The sequence below is a fragment of the Prinia subflava genome, chromosome 5, assembly GCF_021018805.1.
Source record: "Prinia subflava isolate CZ2003 ecotype Zambia chromosome 5, Cam_Psub_1.2, whole genome shotgun sequence".
Taxonomy (NCBI): Eukaryota; Metazoa; Chordata; class Aves; order Passeriformes; family Cisticolidae; genus Prinia; species Prinia subflava.
The window spans coordinates 12,143,536-12,161,688 of NC_086251.1; the positions used below are offsets into that span (position 1 = coordinate 12,143,536).

Here is an 18,153-nt window from a genome sequence, read left to right on the forward strand (position 1 = left end):
GCAGTTCTGTGCTGAGACGTAATTCTTGGCATCTATAGTTTGGATGATGGGCCAGTACCACTTTTAGTCCAACACCCTGTGGAATGATGAGGTTGAGAAAAAAGATTATTTGATATGTGCATTCTATATACTTAACACTAGTGACATTTTTTTTTCATCCTAGGAGTCTAGGATAAAGCACAGATGATCTTTTAACTGGCCGAATTTTAACTGATTGTGTTTTAATTTGCCAGAGGTTTTCACTTGGGAGATAGGAAATCTCTCAGAACTTTCACAGATTTTACTTGTTAATTTTCATAGGAATAAAGTTGAAAGGAGCATGTAAATCACTGATGTTAATAAAAATCACAGTATTTATATTGTTCATATGATCTAATATTCACACAGAATATTATCTTTAAAGCAGGTTTCAAGTTTTTCTAGATAAAACCATGTTTAACGCAAGCCTTGTGTGAAGAACAGCAGTTGGGTTGCAAATAGTTAATTGCAATTTTGCTTCTGATGTCTTTCACAAAGCTCTGAAATCAAGGGTTTATAACAGTGTCTCTTAGACATAATATGTATTTAAACACAGATATCTGTGAGTGAAATGGAATGCTTTGTTCTGGGAGGATCACCCAGCTCACCACACTCGTGGTGTGGACAGAACTCATGAGGCTCTTTTTTTCTAATTTCTATATGCTTTTATCTAATGTTTTTATCTAATTTCGATAGTGCTCTATTTTTCAAAGGAAGACTTGGGAGAAGGAAAAAACCCCTAAGTATCTTCCTTACAACCAAGTATCACTGCAGCTGAGGTTTAAGGTCAGACAACTGGCCCTCAATACAATGAATAGCCATCTCTACCTTACACTGTGAATGATGAAAGACCATGGGATATTAAATCTTGTATATTATTTATCACAAAAGCAAAAAGATTCTTTCAGTTTAAAATGTTTATCATCCTATTTCTGATAATTTGCATTAATTTCGTCATCCACAAAGCCTTTCCTGCTCACTGTCTGTTTTAATACCTATTGCTGAGATAGACTTGAGAACCACAGATATTTTAACCTCCCGCCAGTTCATTTGGTCATGGTTTCAACAGATGTTTCTGACCATTTTATATTTTGGGATCTCTGTTCAACTTTTATTTGGTTTAAATGCTCCTTTTATTTGCGTTGTGAAGGTCCTTGGAGCCAGGCATATGACACACACATGACCCCCAACTCCAGCAACAAAAAGCATCAAATAGCCAATCCTGTGGCTGCAGGAACACAACTGAGTGCTGGCAGTGTGCAGGAGCACCAAGGGACCCGGGGCACAGCCCTGCTTCATTGCTGCTTCCCACTTGGGCAGCTGGTCTTGTTTGCTGAGGATGGCTGTGCTGCAAATTACATTAAGAGTGAAATCCATGTCCTCATTTATGGTTATCTGCCACTTCCAAGGACTGGAATGCAAGTTATGTACACAGGGGCAGCTTTGCTTTAGTTAGGCCTCCATTATGTCACAGGGAGGAAGGGAAAACTATGCACCACTGAATGCCTCTGCTGGCATTTGGTGTCACCAGCTCTTGTTACAGGTCACCAGCTCATGCTTAAGTGTCTTTTAATGTTCTGCTTCAGTGAAAATCATTTCCAAGAGAAACAAGAGAAAATGCCTGGCTCAGGCCCACTAACTCTTGTATGGCCTTTTGCTCTGGCATGGTGGTTGAAATATCACCATTGCAGGTCAAACCACTAACTGCTTTGAACCTGGCTTTCTGTCTTCTTTAGCTTTATCATCTAGATGCTCTGTCTAATGTGGGAAAACTTAGCTGGGATCTAATTTATGTTGCCTCATGTGACAAAAGAGAGAAGAAAATAATAGTCTCCTCTATCTTTAAGGAGTTCCATCTGCTTATTTCAAGACTAGATTGTCTGCTGCTTCATCAAGAGAAAATGACCTTAATGCAGGCACCAGTGTGAATAGCTGAGTGTGCTTCAGGGGCGGCTCGTGGTCTCCAGCTCAGCACAGACTCAGACCTGACAGCCACTGCTGAGACCCTTTCAGGAGCTCTGTCCTGCTGTCATAGTGTCATTGCTTTCTTTGCTACTCTGCTACTTTTTCCTGCCCTCTCAATTGAAATGGAAGAGATGCTCAGTGTAGAAAAAAGTTTTTTCTTGATACAAATTTCAAGATGTACCACTGAGATGTGATACTGACCTGAGCTGTGATCATGGAATTTGTCACCTTTCTCTCCTTCAGCTCACCCTGTGAGCACATCCAACAATATATAAATCCTTTTAGTCATGTTCAGTCTTATTCCTCTTTTTCAGATTTGTTAATTCTTCCTTGCCTCTGTGTTAATTACATTCACAAACAGGCTTCATTTTGTAACCAAAAAAACATGGATTGGTAGTAATGAAGAAAAACATGGCAGAAGAGATGTAAACTTCGATCTATCATGTGTTTAGGCACACATGGGTCAAAGGATGCTTCAAAAGTCTGTGTGATGCTGACGTGTTCTGTCTCTCTCTCACTTTTGTCTTACTAATTGACCAGATCCTGGATGAGGTTGAAAGGAGAAGGGGAATATCTGCTGCCCTGGTGTATCCATTTATGAGAAGTCTGATGGAATCTCCTTTTCCTGCACCTGGAAAGACAATCAAAGTCAAAACCTTCCTGCCTGGAGCTGGAAATGAGGTAAAAAGCAACTGCAAACATTAAAAGTCAAAGCCTTACTCTTTACTACTCCAGTATCAAAACAGCAAAAGAAAACCAGGAAGAGACAAACAGATTCTGCAGGAGTGTGGGGTGGCAAACCCTCAAAATGAGCAGACCATGAGCTGCACCACTGTGGACATGCTAATGCTAGTTCCTGATGATTATAAACCAATTTATGGTCATGTATTTATTGCTTTATGTTTATTAGTAAATTATGTGTAAGAAAAACAGCCAACACAAATGTCCCAGTGTGCCTGGCCTAGTGCAGTTCAGAGACTGCAGCGTTGCTGGGCTTTATCACAGTGATAACAGGCAAATGTGAGTTTCCTGTGCTGTCTGTACCTAAGCACTTCAGCAGCTGCTTGTTATTTCAAACCTTGTTAATGCTGGTCCTGGCCACAGTAGGAGTGACCAGCAGCATTTAAATGGCCTCTTTGGTAATAAATACCTTTTAACTGGCCCTCAAAGAAAAGCACGTCATGTAAAACTTTTGTGTGTTTGTGCACACAAATAATAGATGCCTTTTCTTTTTATTCCTGACTCAGGTAGCTACAAGCTTAACATTAGACATGTGCCTTACTGGCAAGTGGCAGTATTGATTAAAAGGCTTTTGCAGCTTGGGGTTGGTCTGCCATTCATAGTGTCAAATTCTCTTCTCTGCATGCCCCTAAGTAAAGATTAGAGTAGCTCCACTCAGCTGGGCAAGCATGTATAGGGGATACATTATGGAAGATAGGAATGAAATTTGTCCCAGTGAGTGAAAGCAGAGAGAAAAAACTCCACTTTAGGGTTATTTTGCACTCCTTAGGGTTAGTTTTACAGTGCCTTTGTTATTTTTGCATTAAATTGTATTTTCTCTAAATGTAATACCACAGACTTCAATGGAGTGGGCCTGTAATGTATGGTATGAAATGTAAAGGGTTCCTTGTCTAAGTGACTTGCAAGGTGTTTTAAAGGCACCTGCATTTTCTTCTGCAGAGGCAACATATGAAAGAAAGGGTGATTGGCATAACAGGGAAAAGATCTGACAATGCTTTTTCTGTGGGAATGTAACCGGGAGCCATAGATCTGCAACTTCTCTGTCCTCTGCTCAAGCTTCTGCACTCTCCCAGAGAAAAATATTGAGATAATTCCAACAAACAAACAACTCTCTTCTGGCTGAGCTTTGCTCTCTGTTGTGCTAGTACAAACTCGTTATTTAAAAGGAATGCGCTGGCTTAATTAGGAACAGAATCTTGTCCTTTCATTGTGGCTCCTCTTGCCTAAACAAAGATGGTGATTAATTGGGAAGCAGACAGTGTATTTCTTTGTGAATGAGCAGACTGAGGCAGAAGGCTTTGCCAGGCAGCGGAAAACATCCCTGGTATTTGTAAAAGCTGCCATAACTTGCATTGCATCCTACCCTGCAGCAAGATTTTCATGTTGGCAGTTTGTGGTAGAATCAGCTCCTCATGATTTGGCACATACACCTGATTTGAGCCTGCAATCCCAGTGCTAAGGAATGGAATGGGTACCTTTGCTGATTGTGAGGAAGAGTTAGGCAGCATTTCCAAGGTGCCATTCCTGGTACAGTCACTCCACAATTTGTTTCTTACTGCTGTTTCGGGCAGCAGCTGAGTGATGGGTGTCGATACATCGTACCGTTCCTGTATTTCAGGCTTAAAAAATCACATTGATTTGATTTGATACATACTGTTCTAAGAGTGGCTTCCTTTTTAGAGTTGTGTGTTACTCACAAACAATATCACAACTAAACTGATATGAACTTACTTTGTTTACAGTGTCCTGTAATCTTGAGCATATCCTCAAAACAGTGATTGCGAGGAATTTTGTAAGAGTTACTCCAGTTAAAACCTGACCCAGTCTGCTTGTGGAATGTGGTGTCACATGCATGAAAACATAAAACTAGTCTAAAGCAATAAAGTGTTGATGATTTTTGGACACATGGAAAAAAGGAGATGTATGCTTGTTCCTGTTAATATATATTCAGAGATTTCAACACAGCTTCAAGTTGGCCAACTTTTTCCCTTTCCCTTCTGCTTCCTCAGTTTCCTCAATGGTCCATCATTTGCTGTCTTGTGCTTCATATTTTTCTCCTTCTGTTACTCTCTTCTTCACGTTATTTTTCCCTCTTCTTTTTTCTGTCCTCTGCATTCAAGTTCCACATCTGAACATGTCAATTGCAGAGTAACAGGAAGATATAACAAAGGAATCAAGGAAAAGGCATTTGAGAAAAGGAAGGAGAGGGCCTGAGGTCATGGATGAAGTATGAAAATTAGACTGTAAAGGGATGTCACAACTCACCATCTAAGTCCTTGTCCTGACTCCCCAGTTAAGTATATATATATATCTATCTGTACATATCTTTATATGAAAAGAGAAAGGTTTTAAACATTATCTAGTGAAATACACATCACAGAGGAGTGGAAAATAAGTAAATTTGGTTTAAAGTCTTCCTGGCCTTTTAGCTGAGTCTCAGGCTCCTATCTAGATGTTAATATGAATTGTTAGCCAAGCTTAGAACCCAATTTACATTGATTTTATGGCTGTTTCAACTCTGTTAGCTTCCAGCTCCAATTGTTACTTGCTTCATACTCTTGACTCTGCCAAGCTTTACATCTCTTACAGAATGTTTGGGAGAATTATGTTTCCCTTGGAGATGACAGCAGACAGTGCACACAGCTGTATTCTGGGAAGAATGGCATAACAGGAATTGTGCAATACACCATTTTTCTGGCTGCTGTGCCTGCAGCCTCAGTTTGCACGAGGGGTTGGGGTTCATTCTGTGTCCCCTGAGCAAGCAAGCACAGGGCAGTTCTGCAGGGCCAGGCTGGGCTCCCAGGCACTCGGCACTGCCAGGCTGGCCCAGCGCTGCTGACTGCTGTTTGCTGGCTGTGTGCAGGTCATTGAGCTGCGGAGGCCCATGGACTCCCGCCTGGAACACGTGGACTTTGAGTGCCTCTTCAGGTGCCTCAGTGTGCGGCAGATCATCCGCATCTTTGCCTCCCTCCTGCTGGAGCGCCGCGTCATCTTTGTGGCAGACAAGCTCAGGTGAGTGGTGCAGGCAGCTGGAGCACACATGCAGGACAGTGCTGCCTCTGGATGCAAAAGGCTTTAGGAAATGTACAGAATGGTTTTCAGATGTGAGGATCCTCTCACTGGAGGATTTAAATGTCTTTTTACGTCCATGGATGTTCTGTCTTATTTTCCCATCTGTAAAATGGCGATACAACTTCTCACCTTCTTCACAGTCGGATGTTTGCACAGCATTTTGACGCAATGCAGTGCCAGCCATGTTTCTCCCAGGTTTTGGACACAGAGTACTCATGAAGAATAGCAGGAGTTGTCACTGAGGTGCTTTACCTTGTGATCATGCAGTGCAGGCAGACGGGGAAGTGGGGTGCTGAGAGCTCCCCTGATTTGATTTGTGCAGTACTGACACTTTATACTGGGGCTATCCTGCCCTACCAAACCCATCCAGTGGGAGTGTTAAACTGTTATCACCTTCCTTCCCAACTATTTAAGATATTTTTCCTGGTGCTCACATGACCTGAAAACATTTCCTTTTGGAAGCTCCATCTAGCTCCTTGCTAGAACCTTTCAACACATCTTTTGCTTCCCTGCCCTTTGACTGCAATCTCCCCTCTGTTCATGAGGCTCTGAAGCATGAACTCAGCCCAAGGTGTAAGGAGTCAGAGCAACAGGCCACAACTTCACATGGCCTTTCCCAAGGAAATGGGAGCTCTGTATAAGCTGCACCCCTGCCCCACAGCAAGGAAACATCCTATTTTTTGGATGGTTGTGAAATCCATCCAGAAAAGTGTGGGTAATGTAAAGAAGACATTCTTTTCTGTGGCATTATACATAATAAAAAATGGCAAATAAAAATAAAGCCTGTCATTTATTAGACTCAGGAACATCCAGCATCTTTTAAAAGGACACCAGAGAGTGTATGGGAGGTTAAAACCACAGATGGATCTACCCAAACAAACTGCTAAATACTTTATCAGTCCTGACCTCCTCTGAATGACTGCCAGAAACAATAGCTGCACTTAGTGGCCGCCAGTGTATATAATAGCAAAAATACTTTGCATAGTAAAAGCTTTACAACCTTTAGGGGAGAATTTCTTAAAGCTGCAGACCCTTCTCAGGTTATAAAGTTACTTCCTTAGCAGTCTTTTTTCTGTCTAGAACAACAGGAACATTTTATTTAATCCCTTTTCTTGTCAGTAACCCTTGGTTTGAATGAGCATTTGGGATGACTTAGTTTTACATAAACCCATGATGAGAATTGTGTAACTAGTCCAGGGTTTCTTCAGTACTTTATTAGATAAATGAATCACACCATGAATATTGGGGCAGGTAGCTTTAGAAATACTGTTGGTGTGTTCCTTCTGACTTTTCCTACAGCATGTTTACTCACTTCATTCTGTCTGTTTCTGTTTGACCATTCTTTCAGCACCCGCAAGTCTGACTGTAATTCAGATTGACACAGATCTGCATTCCTTCCAGTGGCACAGTGATCTGAGTGGAAACTCACAGAAATGGTACAGCAAAAGTCAGGGCTCTGCTGTGCTACTGCCAACTGCTGCTGTGCTCTGGAGTTCCTAGTTGCTCATTTGTAGTGTTCTGTGGACCACAGGCACAGCCCTGCAGGGATGGATTGCTGTGGGAAAGATCCTCAGCCATGAGGGATGAGACAGACAGCAGCCATTCCCTGGAGCATTTCCCTGGGACAGCTGGCCTAGCCAATGTCATATAATTCTCTGGGCACAGTGCAGAGAAAATCAACAATTAAAGCTACTCTGACAGGCTCAAGGTAGCTCCGTATGGAAAACAGTTTTGTTGCTGGTAGTGAAGGGCTTGTGGTAACCCAGGACTTCATCAGGTAGCCAGGGTTTTTATACATGGTGCAGCCCTGGATGGAAGTCCAGGCTTGCCTGTGCAATTATTTTTCTCTTGGTAGCTGCCTAGTCCCACAGGCCTTGGAGCACAAAATAAGTGTTCTGCTTACAGGCACTGTGCTGCTCACTCTTTTGGCACACAGAAATAGGGCACCAGGACCAACAGGAACCAGAAATGATAAAGATCCCTTTTGGTAAGCACATATCCCTACATTGTGATGTCCTGCAGAAACTGTTCTCCAGTGAGGTGTTGTTTCTGTGTGAGAGGGGCCATGGGATAAGGGCCATAACACAGGAAAAAAGAGAGGATTCAGATGGATCTGAGAGGCTTGGGAGGTTTTGTGGTTGCTCCTGTAAGAAATGACAGAACCTTTCTTACGAAAAGGGCTTATGTTCATATGCTTTACTATATCCACACGTACCCTTCATTGTATGTCTATACTTGGCTTCATTTGATAAGAGGATGACAAAATTTGATGTGTTAGATAAGGTTCTGCATGCAGACTTGTGGATCCTGAGCTATCCTTCTGAACTGACCTGCTGAGTATCACATGCTGGAAACAGAGCACCTCTTTCTTATCTTTTGTCTGGTCTGTCTGGGACCCCAAACACTCTGGGATGGAGACCACTTCCTGTTCTGTGTGTGCAGCAGCTCTGCTTCATGCAGTGTGGTCCCTAAGCACAGGGATCTAGGAGGTACTGTAAACTAGAAACTAATAATGAGTCCTTTGACAAGAGCCTGGAGAAAGTGACAGTGGATTTAAATTCAATACTTACTGAGATTTTCAGGTTTAAATAGGGATGAAGTCTAAAATGAAACACTCTGTTTTTGAGCTAGTAACTGTCTTCTTGGAACATTTGCCTTGTCTGACATGAATTTTGTTTATGGGCATCCTGGCTGAAACTGGAGTTTACCAGTAATGTGGAAAAAAAAAAAAAGAAATGAAATATCTTACAGGTCCACTCTGTGCCCAAAGAATGAGAGCAGGAAATTAAAATGATTTTACAAGAGTTTTATTTCTGTATGTACCCAAAAACTAGCTTAGAAATAAATGGTGAGGTTTAGGCTTCAAGCAATAAGATACAATGGGCTTTTTTGACTGCCTCTTTCATGGGTCTCTCAGCAATAAATGGTTTCACACATTATACAAGTCTGGGAAAGTCATGCCTAGTGAAGTGAGATTCATTCAATAAGTTGTTATTTATGGTCCATATAGTGCCCAGAATGTGCCAAAATGTCAAGTCCTTGATCTTTGCAGGAAGAGATTGTTTGTCAACACAGAGAGTGATGCTCCCAAGTAGTGAGGGAACAACAGCAAATTTCTGAATGACAGCACTGTGAGGTTGCTCTGGTTAGATATGTGCAGTTAGGTTTGGGTATTTTCCCCCCCATAAGTTGATTTGATTATGTATTTTTTCTGCTTGGAATTGGGTGAATGAATCCCTGCAGCTATTTGCTCACCTTGAAAATGAATGTGAATCTGCCAGTGACCTTTTAGAATTTTACTTTCCGTCAACAGTGAAGAAGACAACAGGGAAATAAATATAAGGATAAAGAAACTTGGAATGATAATGATAATGATAATGATAATAATATCACAACTCTTAAAGAGGTAACTTGAGGCTTAAAAATCTGCTGAGAGCACAGCTGACGTGGTATGCCTCATCTCAGCTCTAATGCCTGTCCCCCTGGGAACCCTGTTTATGTTCCCAACTTTCTGCCTGTTCACCCCAACTCTGGAATAGTCCTGTGCCTGCCAGCTGCAAATGGAGAGCTACTCTAGTGCCATCCTTTGGGCTTTGAAAGACAGCAGATGCAAAACCTGTGGGGTCTGGGGCTCAGGAACATTGACCTTGCTGCAGGCACAAAGGTAGCAACAGAGAATAAATAAAAAGCAAACACTAGAAGAAAAATATTTCTCTGCTTGTTTTAGATTTATGCTGGGGAAATGAATTTGTGGACTTTTTTGCAGAGGAGGTGATGTATCCATGTGTGAGAAGAGTCTCTTTGACTTTCCCCCTGGATATTTGGAGAGGGAAAAGGAAGGCCCTGGACATAGCAATGAGCTTTTGTTATAACCTCATTTTTTATGAATAAAAACCAAGCTTGCTGTAATCCACTATATTGGGAAGGACTCTGAGGATATTTTGCTTACATTTCACATATGGGTCCAGTCCAAAGCCAGCCACAGTCAGTGGGAGTGTTTGGATGAAGCTTGTTTTCTGCTACGGATCCAAATCCTCCAATATTCCTCTCAGTGGACTTTTTGAAAGTGGATTTTTTGAAAACTTTTGGGGCTGTGAAATGCTTCTATAGAGCCCCTGCTCTTGTAAAAGACAAAACAACTTTTCATTGTTGAGAATTTTGGTTTTATATGAGATATTTCAGCTACTTATCAGTGAAGCAGTAGCATGGGCCTCAGGGAAAAACCCCTACCCCAACTCCTAACCCCACGGTATTCTGAACTGCAGGAGGAATCTGTGTTCCGGCACAACTGTAGAAGGTCCAGGCAGATCCCAGACCTGACCAAAGGTTACAGGCTGGAGACAGAAACACTGACTAATACAGGATGGAGCATAAATATGTAAATAGTGGGGAAGTCATCCTGCAGGCATGTCTCTGTTAACTCTGGAGTAAAACAGGAGCAGAGTGTACTTGTATGCAAGCGCAAAGGCTTTCAGAACACTCAGCAGTGTTTCCCTATTCTCATGCACAACCACAGCTCAGGGCTGTCTGTGCTATGGCCAGAATGTTCAGGGAGTGGTGATGCCTCTCCTCACGTTTGAATCTGTTGTTTTGTGGCCACACTAGGAATGAGCAGCAAGAGCTGAGAGGTAGCCTGCTCCCCATTTCTCAGTGCCTACCTAAAAGACATCCTTTAACCTAGCAGCCAAAATCATAACATGCTCTTGTAGCTCAAGTTAAAATATGCTAATTTAAATAAGAGATAAGTGGCAATGTTCTAGTAGTAAATCATTGCTCCTCAGTCTAGTAGCAAGGTCAAGTGGAAAAGCAAGAATAGCTAAACTCTGGGGCAGATTACTAAAGTGTAAGCTCATTCTCTATTTTCTTATTGTTCCATTTTTATTAACAAAAGGAGGATTTAATTCTTACAAACAAATCATGGCCATGACAAGTCTGAACAGCTTCACCATCTGCCTGGGAATGCTCCTTTCCAGTAGCTGTCATCTTGTAACACTTGCAAAGTCTTCCAACCTGCAGCTTAAAAGGTAAAAACGTGTATTAGCACACAGAGGAGTGTGCTTGGTAAACAGATGTGAGCTTTAGCCAGCAATAAAGACTTCCTTTACTTTCCCTGTCACAAAAACCTCCAGAAAAAGAAAAGTGAGAGAAATTTGACAACAAATACATGCCAGAAAACAGCGTGTGAGGGAGACTTTACTGTTGCCAGTCTCTGACTGATCTGTACCATTTCTGAGACAGGCTACAGGGTTTTGGTGGTTTTTTAATTATCAACTGTGCATTAAAGAAGATGTTTGGAGATACAAACTACTGCACCTGTGGAATGTGTAATAGCTCACAGATCTTCTGTCTAAACCCAGGAGAAGTATGGATGGCTAACATTCCTGCTGGTGTATTTTTATCCAAAGAACTTGAAGTGCTATCTTAATACTGTTGGGATTATTGTGCTTGTCTGGTCTGATATGCTGAAGATAAGCTAGACAATTTCTTTCACTAATTTCTGCAGTGGAAGGAATGAGCCCTTGCATAATTATCCAGTGTGCAATTATGCCTAGTAGACAGAATTTATCCTACAGCAAAAACATCCATTTGTCACGTACGTAACCAGAGAATTTATGTTTCCTCCAGTGAGAGCCAGACTAGCCCCTGCTGAGGGTGCTAGCAGAGCTGTCACCCAAGATTCTTGAGAGACATTTTGCACTTTACTCACACTCCTCAAGAGGTAATTACACTTTGTACCACCTGGATTACTTTCTCCAGCACTTAGATTGTGTAATGGCTGATGCCAACAAAGCAGCTGTACATGGACAGTAGGAAAATGTGTGTCAGGCAAAAGGGACAGACCAAGCAACAAAATGAAGTCTCTGGCTTGTTTAATATTCCACAGTCCCAGAGAAAACAACCTAATAGTGACATTTTTAATGTGAAGTAAACTCCAATGGCATTTTTAATATCCCATGTCCCAAGAAGGGTAGATCTTGTATACTTTTCTTCCTTCCCTCCTCCTCTGCTTTCCACTGGTATTTATTTATGTCACTCTAGACTTTGGCTAATGCTCTACAGTGGGAAAACATAATTTTTCCACTTTCAATTTTTGCAAGAAAATTCTCTCTCCCTTCCCCATGAAAGGAAATGGGATACAAAGACAACCATGCTGTTGGTAATTCCCTTCTGGATTGCTTATTGGCACAATATTGTAAATTGCAGCAAATCTGAAAGCCCCGGTGGAAGCAAAGATCCCAGTGTGGAAAGAACAAGGAGTTAATTCTCCTCTGGATTATCTGCACCAAGACCACTTTTATTCTGGATTCGTGCTAACAAATTGTCCTGCAGGAAAGGGATTAGATAACTCTGTGGATACAAAGGATAATTTCACACTTGGAAATGTTGGGTTTCTTTTTTCTTGCAGCCACCTTACAAAGCTTGGGCAGGTAGCTGATGTATCAAAGCAATGACTTTTTTTCCCAAATCCCATTTTCTTGAAAAGGCAAGTCCTCATTCGGTAGGGCACTTTGCATAGCTCTTTCTCCAGGGGCTTTCTTGTGTGTCACTTACACACAAGTATTACAGGAGCAAAAAATAATACCGTTGTTAATACCACATTCCCCTTTAATCAACTGTTCTCTGCTTTCTTTTAAATCAAGTACTTCAAAGCTACTCTCTGAGAGAGAGAGCACTCTCCTAACAGTGTTCTCTGCTCTGCAGCTCTCAGCTCCATGGGATGCAGTCTTGATCTTTGCATGAGCCAGGGTTGTGCTTTGCAGGTTATCTCTGGGACTCCTCTCTGGGACACTGTCATTCTGGTGTTCCCAAAAGGTGGGGGCTGGTTCTGAAAATGCAGCTCTTACTGAAATAAAATCTGGCAAATTGTGTAATTTTTGGAGATTTTTTGCAAAATTTGGATGAAAACCAAATAGAAAGCCTCCTGTAGGGTCAGAATGAACCCACACATACTTCTTCTTTGATATGCCCCAATGAGTTGTTTAATCATCAAACATTGAATTACTTTATTTGTCAAACTGAATTACTTTTATGTGACTGAAAAATCCATTGGCTTTAAGAAAAGAACCTCTGAGGGCACATCATCTTTCATGATATCCATCTCTGTTAAGCTTTGGGAATGTGTTCAGTCAGTTTCAGTGATGGATCTATGCTGGTAGGGCAAAACAGTACAAACCAAGAGAAGATGTTGCACACTAAAGCTGAAGGGGATGTGGCCAGGGAAGAGTTTATCAATGAAAATGTTGCCCACTCAGTTTTCTGTCAAATACAAGAAGGAGGGACCAGAAAAAGAACACAGATGATGATACAAAATGTTGGGCCAGTCTGCTCCATGCGCTCGTTGACACTGCAGTGAGGTGAACCATGGTTCTGTTAACCAAAGTCAGGGAAAACAATTCCAGAAATAGTGTTGTAACCTTTGATTCATCATAAAAAATCTCCTACTAGGAATCATCAATACCACAAAGGCATAGCTGCCTGTGTTCTCCATAACTCATCTTCAGTACTCACTGGACCTGTCTCAAAATTAAGTGCATCATTAGTGCCCCACTGAAAAGAAACTGCAGCACTGCTTTGGCCAGACAGGTGAGGAATACTGGGATTCCTTTATGAGAGTTTTACTTGGCTGTTCTCCTGCTGCCCTGTAGAAAGCACCAGATAAAACCTGAAATGTGACTTGTTACTTGTAAAAAGAAGGCTTGGATTTGGATTTAGGTCCTTTTCATGGGCCAAAACTGCCATTTGAGTGGTGTGAAGGTTAAACAGCTTCACTCTTTGAGCTGTAAGCATAGTGAAAAGATTTTGCAAGGACAATAACCGATAATTGGGCTGATGTGGTGTGGAAAATATGCATTTCCTTCTCAGTCTCAGTGCCCGCCTCTCCCTGCCAGTGTTATCACTTGTTTGCATTCCATGAGATATCACAAAGGTCACTTGCAGCAAATATGTCAGCATTCAAATTAGGGGAGCAACTGTGGTTGGACTCTGCCCTTCACCCCTGCAAAAGCAAAGATTGGTTCTCACTTCTGTATCAGGCTGCTGCTTGTCAGGTGAGGGGAGCCTGGCTCAGGAGGAGTGGATGGACCTGGAGGCTGAGGGCATAAGGTGCAGTGGCAGCACTGCTAGGTTGGCAAAGCAATCACCCACCCTACTAAGTGGTCTGTTGTTGAGCAAGGTTCTTGCTTTGTCAAGCTCCTGTGCAGAGTGAGGGATTTTCACCTGCTTCAGGACTGAGTTGTTACCTCACTGCTGGTAATACATGTGAATATATGTAAAGTAATACATATATTACTTTAATATAATGGGTAATGGATGTTTCAGCCCATAACAGACAGGGGAGATGTGTTGTTTGTGCTTTAGGGAGCTCTTTACCCAGTGCCAGAGGTTGACTGTAGCAATAATTCTTGCTGTGTGTGACAATTAGGTTGTGAAATGTTCACAACTGGCTGTTGAATTTGAGATGGGCCAAATGGACCTGGCTCACCATGATCCTCACATGAATTGTACGTGTTCCCATCCATCATCACATTTACACTAGAGAATTCCTAATTTTGTTCAAACACTAGGAGCAGAGCCTTCCACTGACAGGTCTCCCACCATCAAGAGAAAAAGTAACCTAAAATATGCACAGATTTGTCTGTGTTTCCTGAAAAGAAGGATATCAGGTACTGATCAGAGATACAATATTAGCTGCATACTTTAGGCCAACTACTAAAGACCTCAGGTGGTGGCTCTTAGTTCACTTCTTAAGTGTTTGCTGTATAAAATAAATCACAATGCAAGATATTTCCATGGCTTTTACAGCCCAGACTCATGCAATTTTCCATGTAATGTGCACGCGCTGTTTTGATTTTAAACATCTTACTGATTAGTCTAGAGAAATCAGATCTATTAACAGGAAATTCAGCAACTTCAGAACTCTCTTTTAAGTCATATATATACAATAACTCCATCCTAAACTTCCTGCAGACACTCAGGTTTTCACAGATTCACATGTAGGTCAGGTGAGGAGAAGTGCTTGGCAGCAGCAGGGCAGTCCTCCTCCCTGTGTACCCTTACACAGAGCTGGACCCTTTACAGAAAGATTCTGCCACAGGGAATTCTCAGTGCAGGACACTAAAATGTATTAATTTTACAGTTCCAAACCACCTTAGAAAGGCTTGAAGGAATCTCTGTAGTTTGCCCAGCCCCTGAAGGGCTTCTAGAAAAGTAAAATATCATTCAAATTTCCAAAGCTTCAACATGCCTTGCTGATGAGAGGCTGCCTTTGCAGCAGCCTCTCCCAAAGCATTCAGGGAAGTTGTGGTTCAGAAGGTGTTATCATGTATTCAGGGCTGGACTGATTAAAACAGAAGTGGGAAAATAAAGGTCTTTGAGGCTTCATTTAAGCAAAGTATTTCAGCACAATGAAAGTAAATTAAGGCTGAAACTTCTGCTGTAATGCTGTGTTGAATCAAAGCCTAAAACAGTAATTTGCCTGTCTCCTCATGCTTTAATTGGTGAGGCAAGGCATAAACTGATTGTAACTCCTGTTGCTCTGTAATCATTGGAAATAATTACTAGTGCCCAGATAATTTACTGGATTAGAATTAATTTTGGTCAAACAACAATATGTTAAGCCCAAATTCTGGTTTGGTTATACTCTTTTTCCTCTCAGGTACAGGTAAATGTATTTGTTGTGCAGGAAACTTTTCAGTTTGAGAATAATCCCTGATAGAACTGTGGGTTTGTGTCTGTCTGCTTAGCAGCAGTGGCTGAAGTGTAGAGCACTGGTTATATTTGATTTCCATCTGTGCCACCAGTGGGCTTTGAGCTCCCGTCACCTTCAGCAGTCCTGGTGTGTGACCTTCTCTCCTGCAGCTGCAGCCCTTGTCAGCATCTCTGGTACTGACAGAGGAGGGGCATTTGCTATCAGACAGCCTCACGTGCTTCCATCTCCCTATTGCAACAGGGAAGAACAAGTTTCACCTTGGGACCTAATAATTTGGTTGCATGTGTGGGGTAGCTTTAGTCATGTTCATATTAAATGGTTTTCCCTGGTCCTTGCATTGTTCAGCCCAGCCAGTCACTGTCTTGTCCCTTAATTTTACATCCTGGCCCCTTTGGCCTCAGTTTCCTTTTCACCTGCTCATCAGGCTCATTTTGTCTCCCTCCCCTCTCATTTCTACCTCCCAGCTCTTAATTTTACCTCCTTGCATCCTTGCATTTCATTCAGTCTCTTCCCTGCCTTCCTTTCCCTTTCTTCTCTTCCCTTCCCTCAGGTTCCCTGGAGGAAGATGATCTCTTTCTCCTAGAGGAGCCTTCCTCATTTTTTCAGTGTAGCCCAGGGCTACAAAGGAAAGTCTTGCTTAGTGCTAACAATTTATTCTGAAGAAATTAGCAGCTAAATTAGTCTCTTTTTAGTATGCACAAAAAATTTTATTTTAAGATGGCTTCTAACATAGCCAAAGCAGAGTGAGTTTAGACATCACTATGTAGGAGTCCTTGGCACACAGGGCACTCCCTCTGTCACAAAAAAGTGCAGCAAAGATGTTTAATATAACAAAATAATATATAGTTTCATTTGGTTTTGGAAACAAATTGATCTGATTTCAAGCAAGGGGGAATTGGATCAGTTGATTACCTGAGGTTTCTTCCTACCTGAATTACTTTGAATCTTTGTAACTTTGCTTTAAATGGGAAATCAAAATGGTTATCAAGAGGCAGACACACAAGCTCAAAAACATCAGTGAAAATGAGTCAAATTTTGCATCCATATTGTGTGAAAATAGTGCCTTACACAAATGCAAGCAACCCTACAAATAGGGAGGTATCCCAGAGCCATCAGGAATTGCTGGTCTTATGGGGTAGTTCTTCTTGTTCAAAAAGCTGCAAAAATTGCAATTTCTTTGATTTGAGTCAAAAGACAGGAATTGAAGATTTTTTCACTTTTAAATGTCCTAGGCATAGTAACAGAGAAACAGCAATAATTTTGTATAGGAAGAAACACTGTCACATCTGGTAGTTTTGTACTGGCTGGAAAACTAGAGATGTCTGCACCACTGTAGCAAATGAACTCTTGGATTCTTATTTTCTTATTTTATTCCTCTCTATCCTTTTTGATGAATAGTTGGTGGTATGTGGGTTAACCAAAAATGTACTCTCACAACACAGAGCCCTGGGAATGAGGGACAAACCACTGATGTGGGGACTCAGGGGGCCTCAGGAGCAGAGCACCTAGGGATCAGAGGGAGTCCTGGAGCTGAACATCCACACTTTGGAGCAGGGAGAAAGCACTAACATGTCCCCATCATCAGCCAGCTTTTCCAGGGCCAGGGATCCTCAAGGGTCCCTTCAAAAGCTGACCTGCAGGAATGCTGCAGGCACTCATTGCAGACAGCTGGAGTTTGGAGACTGTAGCTTCTGACACTTGGAAGTTTTCATTTATATCCTGTCCCAAATTCTATTACTTAGTCTTATCAACCTGATTAATAATTCTGCTTCCATTTATTCTTATGCACCCAGAGAGCCTTTTTCAGAGCCTTGGAGTGCATGGTGTCTGGCACAGTAGAGTACTGCTCCAAATTACTGCCAGCACAGCAAAAGCAGTTCTGCCTGCACTCCATCTCCACCAAAAGTGTATCAGTCTGCCGCAGTTTTTACTTCCACTTGCCTTTACTTGATGCTTTTCAAGTTTTCTTCTTTGTCCTTTCCACTTCTGCAGTCTGTGTGTATTGGAGGGGAGATGGCTGAGTCCTTGGCCTGTAGCCTTTCCCCAGAGTCCTTTACTGAGTTCTCTGCAAACCTCTCAGACTATTTTATCTTGCAGAGTTGTCACAGACCTCTGTCTCTGTCAGAGACTGGAGTAAATTCAGGATCAGGAGAGGCATGGAAGGGTGTAGGAAGGAAGTGTCAGGGATCTGTTTTTGCTACACAGTTCATCAGTGGCCCAAGGATAGGAGCTTTCCCAGAAAAGGAGGGCCGTGGCCTGTGATGAGGAGACATCTGTGTATGTCATACCCATGTGGGTCAAGGGATTACACCTGGGAAGGACAGAGCATCCAGACTCCAACCTCAAGTGGGAGGAAGCTCTCCTGAGCAGACAAAGGATGTGTGTCACAGAGGTAACAGTCTCAAAGTGGTTGTGGGCTGGAACATTAATGTGTCAACAGGGCAGATGAAAGACTTCAGCAAATGTGGCCAGAGCAACATCATTTAATCAGCAGGACAAAATGAGGAACACAAAAAGGTTGTGGAAAAGTAAACAGTGGAAACACTTTTTTGTGAATTTACATTTTTGGCTACGTTTCTCAATGCGAGGAAGCATGGAGCCCAGATTTGGTGAGTTGGTCCCAGTCCAGGGCACAGTCCAGAGCACTG

General features: G+C 42.1%; 1 protein-coding gene across 4 annotated transcripts in view; it reads left to right on the forward strand.

Annotated features, from left to right (window-relative positions):
• The window catches only part of DENND2B (DENN domain containing 2B), a 151,104-nt gene that overhangs the window by 124,130 nt on the left and 8,821 nt on the right, over positions 1–18,153 (forward strand). For all 4 annotated transcript variants that reach the window (XM_063398042.1, XM_063398043.1, XM_063398041.1 and 1 more), the window contains 2 exons: positions 2,524–2,664; positions 5,588–5,736. In XM_063398042.1, the coding sequence (XP_063254112.1) occupies positions 2,524–2,664; positions 5,588–5,736 (290 nt within the window). The remainder of the gene's footprint in view (positions 1–2,523; positions 2,665–5,587; positions 5,737–18,153) is intronic.